The sequence below is a fragment of the Oncorhynchus mykiss genome, chromosome 24 (genome assembly GCF_057628025.1).
Source record: "Oncorhynchus mykiss isolate SJ-2025 chromosome 24, ASM5762802v1, whole genome shotgun sequence".
In the NCBI taxonomy this organism is placed as follows: Eukaryota; Metazoa; Chordata; class Actinopteri; order Salmoniformes; family Salmonidae; genus Oncorhynchus; species Oncorhynchus mykiss.
Window position 1 is genome coordinate 28,760,918 of NC_143045.1, and position 17,765 is coordinate 28,778,682.

Below are 17,765 nucleotides of genomic sequence, written 5' to 3' on the forward strand. Positions count from 1 at the left end.
CCAGGTGAGTGTCATGAAGCGCAAGAGCGTAATAATCAGCAGCCTGGTGACCTAGTCCGGGGAGGGAGTATACGCCCTCTGTTGAAGCGCGTGAACCTGTCGAGCCAGGCGCGGGAGCCCGGCAACCTAGATCGCCTGAAGAAGGAGCAGACTAAACAGTACCCCCTCTCTGACACACGACGCCAGCCGCAGCACGCCAACCAAAGGGACTGTGACAAGAGACGAAAATAATCTGCCCACTCCATCAAGCAATGGGGACAAAAACACAGGGCATTCACAGGACCTCATGGAACCATGGACCACACCTGCAGAAACTGGACAACAGGGGGAAGCAGAGGAGATACCTATCATAGACTTCTCCCAGCTGACGCTTGACATGCCACCTACGCCACCTCCAGTGGTAGAAACAACCAGCTGGTATCCTCGAGTAGAATCAGCCAACAGTAACACGGAAGCAGCAATGTGGGAGTCAGTATTGCATGACCTTGAATGGTAATAATAGGAAGCTTCCGTTTACACACAGGTCTAAGATTACGTAGGTCTGCAGTGCCAGTGTGAACTTCCCCTGTAAAAAGGTATATAAAGAGAACTGAGATCATAAGAGAGCGTGATCCTCACTGACATATGAGACAGACTTCATATGGAGAATTATCACAGGTAAATTTACTATTGCACTATACGCTTTTTGTTAGACTAAAACAATATTTGAGAACTGGATAATTTTGCCTAAGTACTTATTGGATCACTATCTGAATATACTTGGTTAAACTTTGTGAACCCGAAACTGAGTCTACGAAACACAGGGGTCTAAACATCTCTTGATCACAGACAAAGCGGCAGTCACTCAGTGAGACATCAGGTACAGATGTGATTGGCAATACAAGGAAACAGCCAAGTACCAGTTACAATATATTGAGTCCATACACAGAGTTGGAAGTGTATTAAGATATTGGAATTCGGAATCTAGCGTCATTGCTGTGAGAATACCAATTACAGGAAAGTGACCAAGGGGCTGATCATTTAACGTAATTGAACTAATTTAGCTATTTAGTCAATATTGTTAGAAGTGTTAACGCATTTAAAGTTTTGCAATATTATCTGACAGAGCTTAAAGCATTAAGGATTGAGCATTATTGTTGTATTTAGAAACTGTATAACCATTGAATTGTACTAGTGTGTATAAGACAAAAAACAGAGTGACTTAATAAAAGCTTGAAACTTTGACAACTAGAACAGATTAACGATCTGGAGAGCAAACGCCTTTGACACTCTCACTGAACAGAAAGTGACCCTGGTTATAGGTCAAAGTGATTGCACTAAAGAATATTTCATTGTGTGGACAATAATATATTTTTAAAGGAATCAAAACATATACCAATACTAGTTTCCAAGTGACTATTAGCTGACGAGCATAATAACTAATAGGAGAAGTTATTAGGTATTGATATATACATAGGTAAAGAAACTTGAAAGTAAGGAAATGTAGGAGGAATCCATAAAACTTAGAATACTTAAATAGGAGTATATCTATCCAAGGCCTCATACTAGACTTGAAAATAAGGGAGTGACAACGTGAACGAAGGAACAAACCCAACTCACGCGAAGGGCCATTACGAATAAATAGGAGGGTTGGTAGGGCTGCACGGCTAGGCCCTTGTTACACCAAGGTAACTAAAATCCTAAAGTACTCTGCCCAGCCAGAGGACGGGGTAGAGGCTTTTGCTGCAGGTATTGGGCAAAAGTCAGCACCGTGACAGGACGATCCCGGGGATCTGGAGCGGACCAGTTGCCTCCACCGAAGCATAGGAACCTGACGAGCAGCCTGAAGCGCCGGCGACAGGGAGCCTGCCGAGCCCTGAGAACCTGACGAGCTAGCTAAGGCATGAAAGCCTCACGAGCTAGCTGAGGCATCCTCGGTAGCTTCGGCAACAGACGCTTGACCCGCCAACCGAGTCTTGACACCCCGATGTACCGGATGAGGCATCCTCGGTTGCTCCGGCAGCAGAACCCAGACCCAACGTCACCTCCAACACAAAAACAATAAAAATACAGTGAGTGTTTAATAAATAAACTAAAACAGAAAACAAGGAACACGAACAATGCACTGACATGGAACAGAGTCAATAACACCTGAGGAAAAAACCAAGGTGAGTGACAGATATAGGGAAGATAATCAACGAGGCGATGGAGTCCAGGTGAATGTCATGAAGCGATGGTGACGTATTCACTCCCTGAACTTACTTCCCCATTCTCAGCGTACTGTACATCGTTAAAAAAAAGCAAGAACATTATGCTGTCTGGTTTGTTAACCTGTCTGGGAACGGGGTTCCGCTGAACCCCGTTCCGCTAGCGGAACCCCTCGCCAACAGCCAGTGAAATTGCAGGGCGCCAAATTCAAACAACAGAAATCTCTAATTCAAATTTCCCAAACATACAAGTATTAGGCACCATTTTAAAGATACATTTCTCGTTAATCCAGCCACAGTGTCTGATTTCAAAAAGGCTTTACAGCGAAAGCTCCACAAACGATTATGTTAGGTCACCACCAAGTCACAGAAAAACACAGCCATTTTTCCAGTCAAAGAGAGGAGTCACAAAAAGCTGAAATATAGATAAAATTAATCACTAACCTTTGATGATCTTCAGCAGACGACACTCATAGGACTTCATGTTACACAATACATGTATGTTTTGTTCGATAAAGTGCATATTTATATCCAAAAATCTAATTTTACTTTGGCGTTTTATGTTCAGTAGTCCCAAAACATGCAGTGATTTTGCAGAGAGCCACATCAATTTACAGAAATACTCATAATAAACATTGATAATAGATACAACTATTGTACATGGAACTTTAGATAAACTTCTCCTTAATGCAACCGCTGTGTCAGATTTTAAAAAAACTTTACGGAAAAAGCATACCATGCAATGATCTGAGTACGGCGCTCAGAGCCCAAACCAGCCAAAGAAATATCTGCCATGTAGTGGAGTCAACATTAGTCAGAAATAGCATTATAAATATTCACTTACCTTTGATGATCTTCATCAGAATGCACTCCCAGAAATCCCAGTTCCACAATAAATGTTTGATTTGTTCGATAAAGCTCATCATTTATGTCCATATACCTCCTTTTGTTAGGGCGTTTGGTAAACAAATCCAAACGCGTGTGTAAGTCCAGCGGAAAGGTCGGACGAAAAGTTCAAAAAGTTATATTACTGGTCGTAGAAACATATCAAACAAGGTATAGAATCAATATTTTGGATGTTTTTAACATAAATCTTCAATAATGTCCCAACCCGGAGAATTCCTTTGTCTGTAGAAAAGCAATGGAACGTGAGCTAACTCTCACATGGCCGCGCGTCACGAGCCCGTGGCTCTCTGCCAGACACCTGACTCAATCCCCTCTCATTCAGCCCCCTTTCACAGTAGAAGCCTGAAACAACGTTCTAAAGACTGTTGACATCTAGTAGAAGCCTTGGGAAGTGCAAGATGACCAATATCCCACTGTATCTTCAATAGGGGCTGAGTTGAAAAACTACAAAACTCAGATTTCCCACTTCCTGGTTGGATTCTTTCTCAGGTTTTGGCCTGCCATATGAATTATGTTATACTCACAAACATCATTCAAACAATTTTAGAAACTTCTGAGTGTGTTCTATCCAATACTACTAATAATATGCATATATTAGCATCTGGGACTGAGTAGCACGCAGTTTACTCTGGGCACGCTTTTCATCCAAAAGTGAAAATGCTGCCCCTTATCCCAATGAAGTTTTAATACAAGGAATTTTAAATGATTTATACTTTTACTTTGACTATTGATTCTTAAGTGTATTTTAGCAGTTACTTTTACTTTTGATACTTAAGTATATTTAAAACCAAATACTTTTAGACTTTTACTCAAGTAGTATTTTACTGGGTGACCTTCACTTTTACTTGAGTCATTTTCTGTTAAGGTATCTTTACTTTTACAAGTATGACAATTGGATACTTTTCCCACCCCTGTGTGTGTGTGTGTGTGTGTGTGCACCCCAGTATTTTTCCCACCCCTCTGTGTGTGTATGTGTGTGTGTGTGTGCACCCCAGTATTTTTCCCACCCGTGTGTGTGTGTGTGTGTGTGTGTGTGTTTGTGTGTACCCCAGTATTTTTCCCACCCCTGTGATTGTGTGTGTATGTGTGCCCCTGTGCCTATGGCTCTAATCTACACTGCTTTATATACCTCCCTGTTTTTAAAGAGCCCTTCTTCACCCTGAATCCAGGTCAACCCCTCTTCCCCTCTCTCGTCCATCCTTTACAACCAGTCCACCTCTGAGATCAGGTGCTAAGGAGCACAGGAGGTTGGTGGCACCTTAATTGGTGTCACGAATCTCGTTTCCTGAGTCTGTTTTTTGCCTATGTTCTGTCCTGGAGAGTTTTTTTCCGGCGTCCTGGAACGCACCCTGTCTGGTTGCCGGGCAATGTAGCCAGTTGGGGGTTTCTGATTACCCGCACCTGTGTCCCATCAGCTATCTGCACACCTGGTCCTGATCATCATCTCTCCTCTTCATAAGCCCGGACCTGACATCCATTCCCTGCCGGATCGTTAGCCATGAACAGTATGTTGTGCCACTGTATCAGCCTCAAGTTGGATAGAATTTGTTTTGTTGTTTGTTACGTATTGCTTGCCTTAAACTTAACTCTGTTTGTTTTGTCTTCAGTTACTCACCCGGATCATTTACCCCATTCCCGCCTGGTCGTCGGAGGATTCCGCTTCCCCATTGGATCCACCTATTTACTCCCATCAACTCACCACCGCTGCCCGCTACGCCACCTGGATATATCTAACCATTCACTTTCACTTGTAAATAAATAAATACTCACCTTCTTCCTACTCTCCTTGTCCTGGTCTGCTTCTGGGTTTGATTTTGAAGAAACCTGACAGAACGATCCGGCCAAGAATGAACCCAGCGGACCTGGATTCCGTTTGCCATGCCATCACCCAGCAGGGGAAGACATTGGGACAACACAAGACGGCGCTACAGGAGATAGCGGTTGCAATCCAGAACTTATCTGCTAGCTTGACACAGATCCAGGATCAGCTCAGTTTGCTGCTGATTCATTCACCACCTGTTTCACCCATCTCACCTGCCGTGCCTGATGCGGTTTCCTTTCGTGAACCCAAGGTACCGACGCCTGATAAATATGAAGGGGATTTGGGAAGATGCCATTCGTTTCTTATGCAGTGTGGGTTAGTGTTTGATCTGCAGCCCCATTCTTACGCCACTGACAAGGCTAGGATAGCCTTTGTTATTGAACTGCTGCGTGGAAGAGCTCTGGAATGGGCTTCAGCCGTTTGGGAACGACAGGGGACCTGCATGGCTTCATACCAGGAATTCACAGGAGAGATGAGAATGCTTTTTGACCATCCAGTCCGAGGTAAGGACGCAGCTAAACGTTTGTTCACTCTTCGCCAAGCAGCTCGCAGTGTGGCAGACTTTATGATCGAGTTCAGGACTTTGTCTGTGGAGAGTGGTTGGAATGAGGAGTCACTACAAGCGGCTTTTTACCAGGGGTTGTCGGAGCAACTCAAGGACGAGCTGATATCCTATCCAGAGCCTAGTGACCTAGACAGCTTGGTCACTTTATCTATTCGGGTAGATAATAGAGTCCGAGAGAGAAGGAGGGAGAAGCAGTGGGGCCCATCCAATCAATCAGCAACTCGGTTACCATTCGGTTCAGGAAGTGAACCAGAACGTATTGATCGTTATTCCCCACACGGGATTAGTGGAGGGGTCTTGCCACCAGAGCCTGAACCAATGCAAGTGGGGCGACACGGGCTAACTAAGGAGGAGTGCCAACGTAGACGTGAGACCAACAGCTGTCTCTACTGTGGTAGCTCAGGACATTACATCTCCGCTCGTTAAACTGCCCGGCTCGCTAGTTTTGGGAGGAATTTTAGCGAGCCAGATTCAACCTCAAGAATCCTGTCAGACCCCGTTTTCCTGCGACCCTTATGAATAAGGATCAGAGCTTAGAGATTAACGCTTTTATCGATTCAGGTGCGATGGCAGCTTTATTGATGCTGACTTGGTGGAACAGCTGGGGCTTTCCAAGGAGCAATTGCCGGAAGCCATTGAAGCAACCACTCTGAACGGCAGTATTCTGGCACGGATCACTATGAGGACTGACCCGGCTAAGATGTTGTTGTCGGGGAATCATTCAGAGTTTATCTCCTTCTTCATTCTGTCCTCGCCCCATGTTCCTCTGGTTCTTGGTTACCCCTGGCTGCAGGAATTGTATTGCTTGCCTTAAACTTAACTCTGTTTGTTTTGTCTTCAGTTACTCACCCGGATCATTTACCCCATTCCCACCTGGTCGTCGGAGGATTCCGCTTCCCCATCGGATCCACCTATTTACTCCCATCAACTCACCACCGCTGCCCGCTACGCCACCTGGATATATCTAACCATTCACTTTCACTTGTAAATAAATACTCACCTTCTTCCTACTCTCCTTGTCCTGGTCTGCTTCTGGGTTCGATTTTGAAGAAACCTGACAATTGGGCAGGATTAGTATGTGGTAATGACTGGAGCGGCATTAGTGGAATAATGTCAAATACACCAAACACATGGTTTCCATGTGTTTGATGCCATTCCATTTGCTTCATTCCAGCCATTATTATGAGCTGTAATCCCCCTAAACAGCTTCCACTACTAGAGACAGATTATATGGCTAATCCAACAGACAGCCCTTGTCTTCCTTAAGTGAGTCCTCACACTACTAGAGGTGAAGGATGTGAGGAGGAGGAGAAGAAGGTTTGAATGTCAGAGAGTTTCAAATGAAAGGAGAGTTGATATGAGGCCAGTTCACAGGAGGGACAGAGAGTGTGTGGAGAGAGAGAGAGAGAGGACACGGAGGTCCGGAGCACAGTAGTTTTCTTGAATAAAAAAAAAATATATAGTACCAATCAAAAGTTTGGACACACCGACTCATTCAAGGGTCAATACAATTTCTACATTGTATAATAATAGGGAAGGCCTCAAAACTATGAAATAACACATATGGAATCATGTAGTAACCACAAAAGTGTTAAAGTTACCTAGAAGGCCAGCATCCCGTAGTCACCTCTTCACTGTTGACGTTGAGACTGGTGTTTTGCAGGTACTATTGAATGAAGCTGTTAGTAGAGGACTTGTGAGGCATCTTTTTCTTAAACTTCTCATTCTAATGTACTCTTGCTCATTTGTGCACCACGGCCTCCCACCCTTCGTTCTATTCTGGTTAGGGCCAGTTTGCTCTGTTCTGTGAAGGAAGTAGTACACAGCATTGTACGAGATCTTCAGTTTCTTGGAAATTTCTCGCTTGGAATAACCTTAATTTCTCAGAACAAGAATAGACTGATGCGTTTCAGAAGAAAGGTCTTTGTTTCTGGCCATTTTGAGCCTGTAATCGAGCCCACAGATGCTGATGCTCCAGATACTCAACTAGTCTAAAGAAGGCCAGTAAATATTTTGATCAGAACAACAGTTTTCATTTGTGCTAATATAATTGCAAAAGGGTTTTCTAATGATCAATTAGCTTTTTAAAATGTTAAACTTGGATTAGCTAACACAACGTGCCATTGGAACACAAGAATGATGGTTGCTGATAATGGGCCTCCGCACGCCTATGTAGATATTCCATTAAAATAAATCAGCCGATTCCATCTACAATAGTCATTTACAACATTAGTGTATTTCTGATCAATTTGATGTTATTTTAATGGACAAAAAATGTGCTTTTCTTTCAAAAACAAGGACATTTCTAAGTGACCCCAAACTTTTGAACAGTAGTATATATTGAGAACATATTTACTAATCTTATCAAGCAAGTTAGGAACTTATAAAAAAAAATGGCCTGGCCTCCACATGGCCTATTCTCCCTGTAGGCCTACATTAAAATACATCAAAATGGAAAAAATATAGTTCTAAAAATGTGGTATGTTTACATTAGTTTCTGATGCTACGTGTCATTATTAACCATTTGTCATATTTCCACCCTTTCAGGGGTTTAACATTACAATTGTGTAGCTAATAGGCTAGGTGTTTATAGATCGACTGAAGTGAATGAACCTACAGCAGACAAGGTGATAATGGCTGGGGTCATTTTTGATTGTTTTTGCTATTTTAATGACCTGAGAGAGAGAGACAGAGAGAGAGTGGGGGGGGGGGGCAGAGAAAGAGAAAGAGAGAGACAGGGAGAGGGGGGGGGCAGAGAAAGGGAAAGAGAGAGATTGAGAGAGAGAGGGGAGACCTAGAAAGAGAGGGAGAGTGTGAGAGAGAGGGGGAGACCGAGAAAGAGAACGAGAGAAAGAAAAAGAGAGCGAAAGAGAGCGAGGACAAGCCAGAGACTTCACACTACAGTGTCAGAAGAGAGGAAGGATAGAGGAGGACAGGATAATAAGAAGAGGAAGTGCCAAGTCATTTATTTTTTCTTCCCTTCTTTTATCAATTCTCCTCAGGTCCGGTGCCCAAGGCCAGCCACCAAATCTGATTGGCTCTAAGAGGTTTCTGAAACAGCTTGCCAGTCAATAGTGCTCCCATTCTCAGGAAGAGAAAATGCCTCTCAGACTTCCTTCTGAGCTAAGATGCTTGGTCTAGACTTAACTTTGATTTCTACATTATGTTCCACCCAGTTACTGACAGTCAAAAGTTACACTGAAATACACCCAACGCAAGCATTTCAAATCCTACAGTGAACAGTAATCAACCAACACAAATGTTCTAATTTTCCCTTCCATGTTATTATCATTGCTGAATACATCCTCATAATTATTTCATAGCTTTGCAGAGGGGGAACAAATATGAAAACCCTTCGCGTTGAATTATTATGTAACACCCGTAGGGTCAGGTTTAATTCTGGGGTGAAGAGGGCAGAATCAGAACTTAATCCCTGTTTTGTAGAGCAAGGCCAATGGGGAAGCATGCAGCAAGCTTAGAACAAACACCCACTACAACAAAGGATGGGAATAAACCCAGGGTTATGACTGAATATGCAGATTTGTTTTGGTGTGTGTCTCCAATATGTGGTGTCTGGGACATCTGTCAGTGGTGCCTGTGGTGTCTGGGGCATCTGTTAGTGGTGCCTGTGGTGTCTGGGACATCTATCAGTGATGCCTGTGGTGTCTGGGACATCTGTTAGTGGTGTACAGGGACTAGGACATGTGTCATTATGGGGAAAGACAGACAGACAGAGGCATGGTAAGGATGTGAATGTTCAGATGTGAGCACACACAGCAAAAATGAGCTTGTACTGTATCTCACACAGATACATGCACAGGAAGTTCTCTTTTCTCTCACACACAAATACAGATGTACATATGCATGCAGGGTCACATTGTCTATTTCTGGATGATAACTAAGTATTAAGGAGCCATGTTAAGCCTTACTGTTTCTGTGACTCTGACTAGAGGTTAGAGAGGTGGGGGGGTGGAGAGAGGATCAAGGAGAGAAGTGAAAACAGCAATAGAAAACAAACGTGGTTGTCTGGAGAGGGAGATGTGTGTGTGTTTGTGTGTGTTTGCCAAGCTGCTTCAACTCTGAGAGATCTACCAGGACAGCAAGAACGAGCAGGAGAGAAACAGTGGAGGGGTTGTTTAAAAAGTTAGAAGTTCAGATTGTGCTTTAGGCTGGCAGTGCCAGTATAATCCTTATAGATTGACAAAGTGACTACAGCAATATACATGGTTGTTGTAGTACACTCTGAGGAAAAAATGGTTCCATTAGGGTTCTTTGGCTGTCACAGTGGGTTCTGTGGAAAAGCGGTATGACATGGCGGTATGACATGTCCTTCAATCTCTGACCATGAAATGTTCCTCCCACTTGCCTCTTCCACCACCAGCACTCTCTCGACACTGCCTATAGGGATAAGTGTCCTCTCTTCTTCCTAGAATGAAACGTCTAAAATCCTAATTTGCGAAATACAAAGTGTAAAACTGTTTTCAAAGAGAGAATTAGCTGTGAACCATGGGAGAGCGGCTAATGTCACCCTGCACAACATGAGCCCTGGCCTCCCCTCTGTGCTCTGTGTGCTCTCTCTTTGTGTGCTCTCTCTCTCTCTCTCTCTGTGTGTGTGTGTGTGTGTGTGTGTGTGTGTGTGTGTGTGTGTGTGTGTGTGTGTGTGTGTGTGTGTGTGTGTGTGTGTGTGTGTGTGTGTGTATGTGTGTGTGTGTGTGTGTGTGTGTGTGTGTGTGTGTGTGTGTGTGTGTGTGTGTGTGTGTGTGTGTGTGTGTGTGTGTGTGCGTGTGTCTGAGTGTCTGCGAGTGTGTGTGGTCATTTCTGTAAGTTCTTAGAAGTTGGCATTCCTGTTTATACTTGTGAGTCCCAATGAACGCTGTGAACACTTGTTGTATTTCTGTAGCCTGTCTTGTGATATTCCTGAGGAGGTGTTAAGAGCTGTGTCAGCTGTGTTGATTACAGCACCTCTTTGATGGCCCTTTCCCAAGGGAGTGAGAGAGCGACAGAGCGAGAGACAGAGCGAGAGACAGAGCGAGAGACAGAGACAGAGACAGAGACAGAGAGAGAGAGAGAGAGAGAGAGAGACATATACACATGCACACCCACAGAAATATACTTCAAAAGACAGTGATACTGATCGCTGACAGGTTTTAAGAGATGCAAACTGAATCAAAGGCATTCAGTGAGACACAGAAAGACACGGAGAGAGACCCCTATGTACACCCCCCACGGTTCAGCCCTTCTAGTACAAATCACCTTGCCAGCCAGGTTTGCAGACAGGTTTAACGTAGATGTGTACCGCCACGCTCTCTGTGGATCTCTTCTGTCCGCAGTCGAAGGCTGTGACCAGGACCTCATACTGTTGCTGCTTATCAAAGCTCAGCTTCTCTGTGTTCCTGATGTTACCTATGGAAGACAGGAGAGGTCAGAGGTCAGCTTCTCTGTGTTCCTGATGTTACCTATGGAGGACAGGAGAGGTCAGAGGTCAGCTTCTCTGTGTTCCTGATGTTATCTACAGAGGACAGGAGAGGTCAGAGGTCCTAATCAACTGGCTTCTGTCCATCATACGAACTGAATAAGAAATTACGCATTGCCTTCCACAGGACAAAGCATGTCTATGTGAGTGTGTGTGTCTGTGTGTCTGTGTGTGTGTGTGTGTGTGTGTGTGTGTGCGCGCGCGTGTGTGTGAAAGAAAGCATGGAGGGATTTGTTGTAGTCCTAATGTGCTGCTTAATATTTGATATGGTAGAGTTAAGGCTGATGAGAACAGGAGAACAGTGTGTGTGTGTCTGACAGATGAGGCAACACACAGTGAAATGCGATGAGGCAGCAGAACACAACAACAGTACGTGCAGGTAGAGACGTACAGTACGTATGGATATGAGCTGTGATGGAGAGATGGAGACAGTAGTTTAGGGAGAATAGAAATGATAGTGAATGTATGAAAAAGAGGACAAAACTTCCTTTACAGGTAACAACTGTTAACAAGTTGACAATTATGCCAATTAAGATCTCTCTCGCTCTCTCAATTCAAAGCGCATTTTTGGCATTGGAAATATATGTTAACATTACCAAAGCAAGTGAAATAGATAATAAACTAAGTGAATTTAACATTACACTCACAAAAGTTCCAAAAGAATAAAGACATTGCAAATGTCATATTATGTATGTATACAGTGTTGTAACGATGTGCAAATAGCTATCGCTGCTGCGATTGCACTGTGATATTATCTAAATTGGATTTGTCTTCAATTTTTTTTGTGGGTCTGTGTAATCTGAGGGAAATATGTCTCTCTAATATTGTCATACATTGGTCAGGAGGTTAGGAAGTGCAGCTCAGTTTCCACCTCATTTTGTGGGCAGTGTGCACATAGCTTGTCTTCTCTTGAAAGCCAGGTCTGCGTTTGGCAGTCTTTCTCAATAGCAAGGCTGTACTCACTGACTCTGTACATAGTCAAAGCTTTCCTTAATTTTGGTACTGTCACAGTGGTCAGGTATTCTGCCACTGTTTATTCTCTGTTTAGGGCCAAATAGCATTTTAGTTTGCTCTGTTTCCTTGTACATTTTTTGTAAATCATTATTTTTTTGTTTTATCATAATTCTATTGGGTCTAATTGTGTTGCTGTCCTGGGGATTTGTGGGGTGTGTTTGTGAACAGAGCCCCAGGATCAGCTTGCTTAGGGGACTCTTCTCCAGGTTCATCTCTCTGTAGGTGATGGATTTGTTATGGAAGGTTTATGAATAGCTGCCTTTCAGGTGGTTGTAGAATTTAACAGCTCATTTCTGGATTTTGATAAATATCGGGTAACTGCCTAATTATGCTCTGCATGCATTATTTGGTATTTTACAATGTACACAGAGGATATTTTTGCAGAATTCTGCATGCAGAGTCTCAATATGGTGTTTGTCCCATTTTGTGAATTCTTGGTTGGTGAGCCGACCCCAGACCTCATAACCATAAAGTATTTTTAACCAGATCCTAATTGATATGTCAAATGTCATGTTCCTTTTGAAGGTGTAGAAGAACCTTCTTGTCTTGTCTCTCAGATCGTTCACAGCTTTGTGGAAGTTACCTGTGCCGATGATGCTGAGGCCAAGGTATGTATAGTTTTTTTGTGCTCTAGGGCAACGGTGTTGTCATGACGTTGGCCTGGGGATAGGTTTATGACAGTCATAAATACCTCTTACCCCCTTTTTCCTCTCTCTACCCTACTGATGTTACATTTGCAAAACCCTTGGTTAACATAGAGATTCTGGGAACATCAGAAGGTGGAGGGAAATGAACTATATTCTGGTAATCCGACCAATGGAACATATGCAGTGGTACTGAATGAATATGATGTCAGTTCGGTTGTCATCTGAGACATTCTCATCAATGATAAGATGACATAAACTCTACAGTGGAAAGTCTACACATCAGAGTTATCGGATTCACATGGAATTGTTGTTCAATTTAAATGTTTGAATATGAAATTATTCGTGATGGAATGAAATGTGATTTTAGCTTCTAAAATGTGAGATTTGGGTTTTCATAAGATAGGGCTCTGCTCAATCAGTGGTCCGCCCCTGTGAAGGGACATGGGCTATAAAACTTTTCAAACATGCCCTCCTCTCCTTTCCTATATAAAGCCTTGACGACAATATAACCTCCTGTTCCGATGTGGGGACAACGGTCCGATGTCAGAATGGTTCAGATAATAACTACAGAATGAAGCCAACATCAGCGTGAGCTTTGGTTGCGAATGGTATGAACTTTGAACTCTTATTCACTACATAAGTGATACCTCCTAGCCGTTGAGTTAGCAACAGCCGCTGCAAACGAGGGTTAGGAAGGAATAGACAGAGTATCCCGTCTATCACACAACGACGTTACTACAACATATCCAATTGACAACCAGAGACATTCTTCAAAGGACTCGGTTGGACAACACGGCTTTCCATCTATCACCAACCAACCGAAGCGCAGCTCAGAGTAAATATTTATTGCATTTTCCTTTTCCAAATGGGCGGTAATTTAGAATGCATAAGATACTGTATTTACGATAGCACAGCTTCGGCCTTTGTTCCTCAGACTTCCTGCTCCTTCACTCACACCCAGCCCCTTTTCTTTTGTGTAACAAGCTGTCATATCTGTTCCGCCCGCGAGGTACGTTTTCCTTTATGACGTAATTTGTAATCAAGTTATGATTTAATTATGTGCATGTGTAATTCTGTGTGATTAGTTAGGTATTTAGTAAATACATAATTCAACCCAATTTTGTATTGCTGATTCAAATTGTTAGCCAGGGTTCGTGCAGATAACCAAAACTTTACAACTTTCAAATGAGACTGAATTAAGATGATGATTAATATTGACTGCTATTGATGTAAAATATTACTAGGTCTTTAAGAGTTTATTCGGAAGATAACAGCAATATACATATCATTTCGCGGTGCCCGACTCTCTAGTTAATTACATTTACATAATTAGCTCAATCAGGTAATATTAATTACGGAGAAATTATTTTATAGAATAGCATGACATATCACTTAATCCGGCATAGCCAAAGACACGACAGTGTCTAGATGGAATTTGTATTTGTGGTCCTGGCAACTGGACCTTTTTTGGAACACCATTATTTTGGTCTTACTGATATTTACTGTCAGGGCCCAGGTCTGACAGAATCTGTGCAGAAGATCTAGGTGCTGCTGTAGGCCCTCCTTGGTTGGTGACAGAAGCACCAGATCATCAGCAAACAGCCCTGTTGAAAGAAATATGTGTGTTTTTTGCCAATTTTAACTGTACACCTGTTGTTTGCATCACTGCCTGGAAAGGCAACTTCCCGGCCTCCGACCGTAAGGCACTACAGAGGGTAATGCGTACCTCCCAGCACATCACCAGGGTCAAGCTTCCTGCCATTCAGGGCCTCTATACCAGGCGGTGTCAGAGGAAGGCCCTAAGAGGAAGGCTACCGCACGGCAAGTGGTACCGGAGTGCCAAGTCTAGGTCCAAGAGGCGGCTTATAAACAGCTTCTACCCCCAAGCCATAAGACTCCTGAACATAAGACTCCCCCCCCCCACCCCCCCCCCCCACCCCACCCCCTCTTTTACACTGCTGATACTCTCTGGTATTATCTATGCATAGTCACTTTAATAACTCTACCCACATGTACATATAACCTCAATTACCTCGACTAACCTGTGCCCCCGTACATTGACTCTGTACCGGTACCCCCTGTATACAGCCTCGCTACTGTTATTTTATTTGCTGCTCTTGAATTATTTGTAGTTTTATTTCCTATTCTTATTTCTTTTAAATTTTTTGGGGGGAGATATTTTTCATATATATTTTTTTTATTGAACTGCATTGTTGGTTAGAGCCTGTAAGTAAGCATTTCACTGTAAGGTCTGTTGTATTTGGCGCATGTGACAAATAATATTTGATTTGATTTGATGATTAACCATTGCGTTTATTAACCATTGCAGTCGATGGCAAAGGGTGTGTTGTTGGTGGTGATCTTAACCTCTACTGCTTCTTTACAGCTATGACAACTTGTTAACAGTTGTTACCTGTAAAGGCAGATTTTCCTCTTTATCATACATTTACTATCATTTGTATTCTCCCTAAACTACTGTCTCCATCTCAGCTCATATCTCAACATACAGTACCTCTCTACCTGCACGTACTGTTGTGTTCTGCTGTTGTGTTCTGCTGCCTCATCCAATTTCACTGTGTGTCTCGCCTCATCTGTCAGACACACACACCCACTCACTCACACATAATAATGCAGAGTGCTTTCCACCTGACAGAGATGTCTATTCCCCTGCCTTCAATTATAACGTCAGCTTACACGTGTCAGCAGCCAAAACGCTCTGTGTCGGCTGACAACTGTGTAAAGCTAATAAATGAAGTTTGACCCCCCTGCGTTTACCAATGACAGACAACAGCCTCTCTCCCTCTATGTCCTCTCTCTCTCTCTCTCTCTCTCTCTCTCTCTCTCTCTCTCTCTCTCTCTCTCTCTCTCTCTCTCTCTCTCTCTCTCTCTCTCTCTCTCTCTGTCTGTCTGTCTGTCTGTCTGTCTGTCTGTCTGTCTGTCTGTCTGTCTCTGTGAGTGAACTTGTGAATGTGTGTGTGGTCCATTGCGTTTACTAACCATTGCGGTCGATGGCGAAGGGTGTGTTGGAGGTGGTGATCTGGTAGTTACAGATCTGGCTGTACTGAGGAGAACAGTCCTGGTCTGTAGCCTCCACCTGCAGGATGTTGTCATAGATCTTCCCCTCTGTCACCGCCACGTGGTACTGGGCCTCCCGGAACACTGGAGAGAACTCATTCACATCATTCACCTGGATGTGTACCACCGCCCTGTGGACAGCAGGGGCGACAGAGAGGACAGGGGAGAAAGGAGCTAAAGGTCAAGGCAGGATAAAGTTTTTATAAAATGGATACGAGAAAATCTAAATAATGCCATGCAGGGTTTCCCAACAACCATATGTTGGTTTCCCAACATATTGAATGGCTGGGGGACCCAAGGATTGGTTTGGGAAATACTGCAAGAAGTAGTAAGAGCCGGTTGGTTGAGGTTTCTATTATATGCTGTTGTGGTTAAGATGAGGGATTGATTAACCCTCTGGCTCGTTAACCCAGTGATAAAAGGTAATCTACTACCTACTAACGAATAACCCTCTGGCTAGTTAACCCAGTGATACCAAGGTAATCTACTACCTACTAACGAATAACCCTCTGGCTCGTTAACCCAGTGATACCAAGGTAATCTACTACCTACTAACGAATAACCCTCTGGCTCGTTAACCCAGTGATAAAAAGGTAATCTACTACCTACTAACGAATAACCCTCTGGCTAGTTAACCCAGTGATACCAAGGTAATCTACTACCTACTAACGAATAACCCTCTGTCTAGTTAACCCAGTGATACCAAGGTAATCTACTACCTACTAACGAATAACCCTCTGTCTAGTTAACCCAGTGATACCAAGGTAATCTACTACCTACTAATGAATAACCCTCTGTCTAGTTAACCCAGTGATTCCAAGGTAATCTACTACCTACTAACGAATAACCCTCTGTCTAGTTAACCCAGTGATACCAAGTTAATCTACTACCTACTAACGAATAACCCTCTGGCTAGTTAACCCAATGATACCAAGGTAATCTACTACCTACTAACGAATAACCCTCTGTCTAGTTAACCCAGTGATACCAAGGTAATCTACTACCTACTAACGAATAACCCTCTGTCTAGTTAACCCAGTGATTCCAAGGTAATCTACTACCTACTAACGAATAACCCTCTGTCTAGTTAACCCAGTAATACCAAGGTAATCTACTACCTACTAACGAATAACCCTCTGTCTAGTTAACCCAGTGATACCAAGGTAATCTACTACCTACTAACGAATAACCCTCTGTCTAGTTAACCCAGTGATTCCAAGGTAATCTACTACCTACTAATGAATAACCCTCTGGCTCGTTAACCCAGTGATAAAAAGGTAATCTACTACCTACTAACGAATAACCCTCTGTCTAGTTAACCCAGTGACACCAAGGTAATCTACTACCTATTAACGAATAACCCTCTGTCTAGTTAACCCAGTGATTCCAAGGTAATCTACTACATACTAACGAATAACCTTCTGGCTCGTTAACCCAGTGATAAAAAGGTAATCTACTACCTACTAACGAATAACCCTCTGGCTAGTTAACCCAGTGACACCAAGGTAATCTACTACCTATTAACGAATAACCCTCTGTCTAGTTAACCCAGTGATTCCAAGGTAATCTACTACCTACTAATGATTAACCCTCTGGCTAGTTAACCCAGTGATAAAAAGGTAATCTACTACCTACTAATGAATAACCCTCTGGCTCGTTAACCCAGTGATAAAAAGGTAATCTACTACCTACTAACGAATAACCCTCTGTCTAGTTAACCCAGTGATACCAAGGTAATCTACTACCTACTAACGAATAACCCTCTGTCTAGTTAACCCAGTGATACCAAGGTAATCTACTACCTACTAACGAATAACCCTCTGGCTAGTTAACCCAGTGATACCAAGGTAATCTACTACCTACTAACGAATAACCCTCTGTCTAGTTAACCCAGTGATTCCAAGGTAATCTACTACCTACTAATGAATAACCCTCTGGCTCGTTAACCCAGTGATAAAAAGGTAATCTACTACCTACTAACGAATAACCCTCTGGCTAGTTAACCCAGTGACACCAAGGTAATCTACTACCTATTAACGAATAACCCTCTGTCTAGTTAACCCAGTGATTCCAAGGT

The 17,765-nt window shown here is 43.1% G+C and overlaps 1 protein-coding gene and 1 long non-coding RNA gene across 2 annotated transcripts in view; one reads left to right on the forward strand and one right to left on the reverse strand.

Annotated features, from left to right (window-relative positions):
* LOC110503384 (calsyntenin-2) overlaps positions 1-17,765 on the reverse strand; it is a 501,875-nt gene that overhangs the window by 120,561 nt on the left and 363,549 nt on the right. Inside the window, exons 4-5 of the mRNA XM_036962198.2 lie at positions 15,611-15,819; positions 10,733-10,882 (exon numbers count right to left, since the gene is read on the reverse strand). Of these exons, the coding sequence (XP_036818093.2) occupies positions 10,733-10,882; positions 15,611-15,819 (359 nt within the window). The remainder of the gene's footprint in view (positions 1-10,732; positions 10,883-15,610; positions 15,820-17,765) is intronic.
* On the forward strand, positions 4,502-4,872 carry LOC149972418 (uncharacterized). Its single transcript, XR_016491416.1, has 2 exons — positions 4,502-4,597; positions 4,700-4,872. It is a non-coding gene; the product is annotated as an uncharacterized LOC149972418 (long non-coding RNA).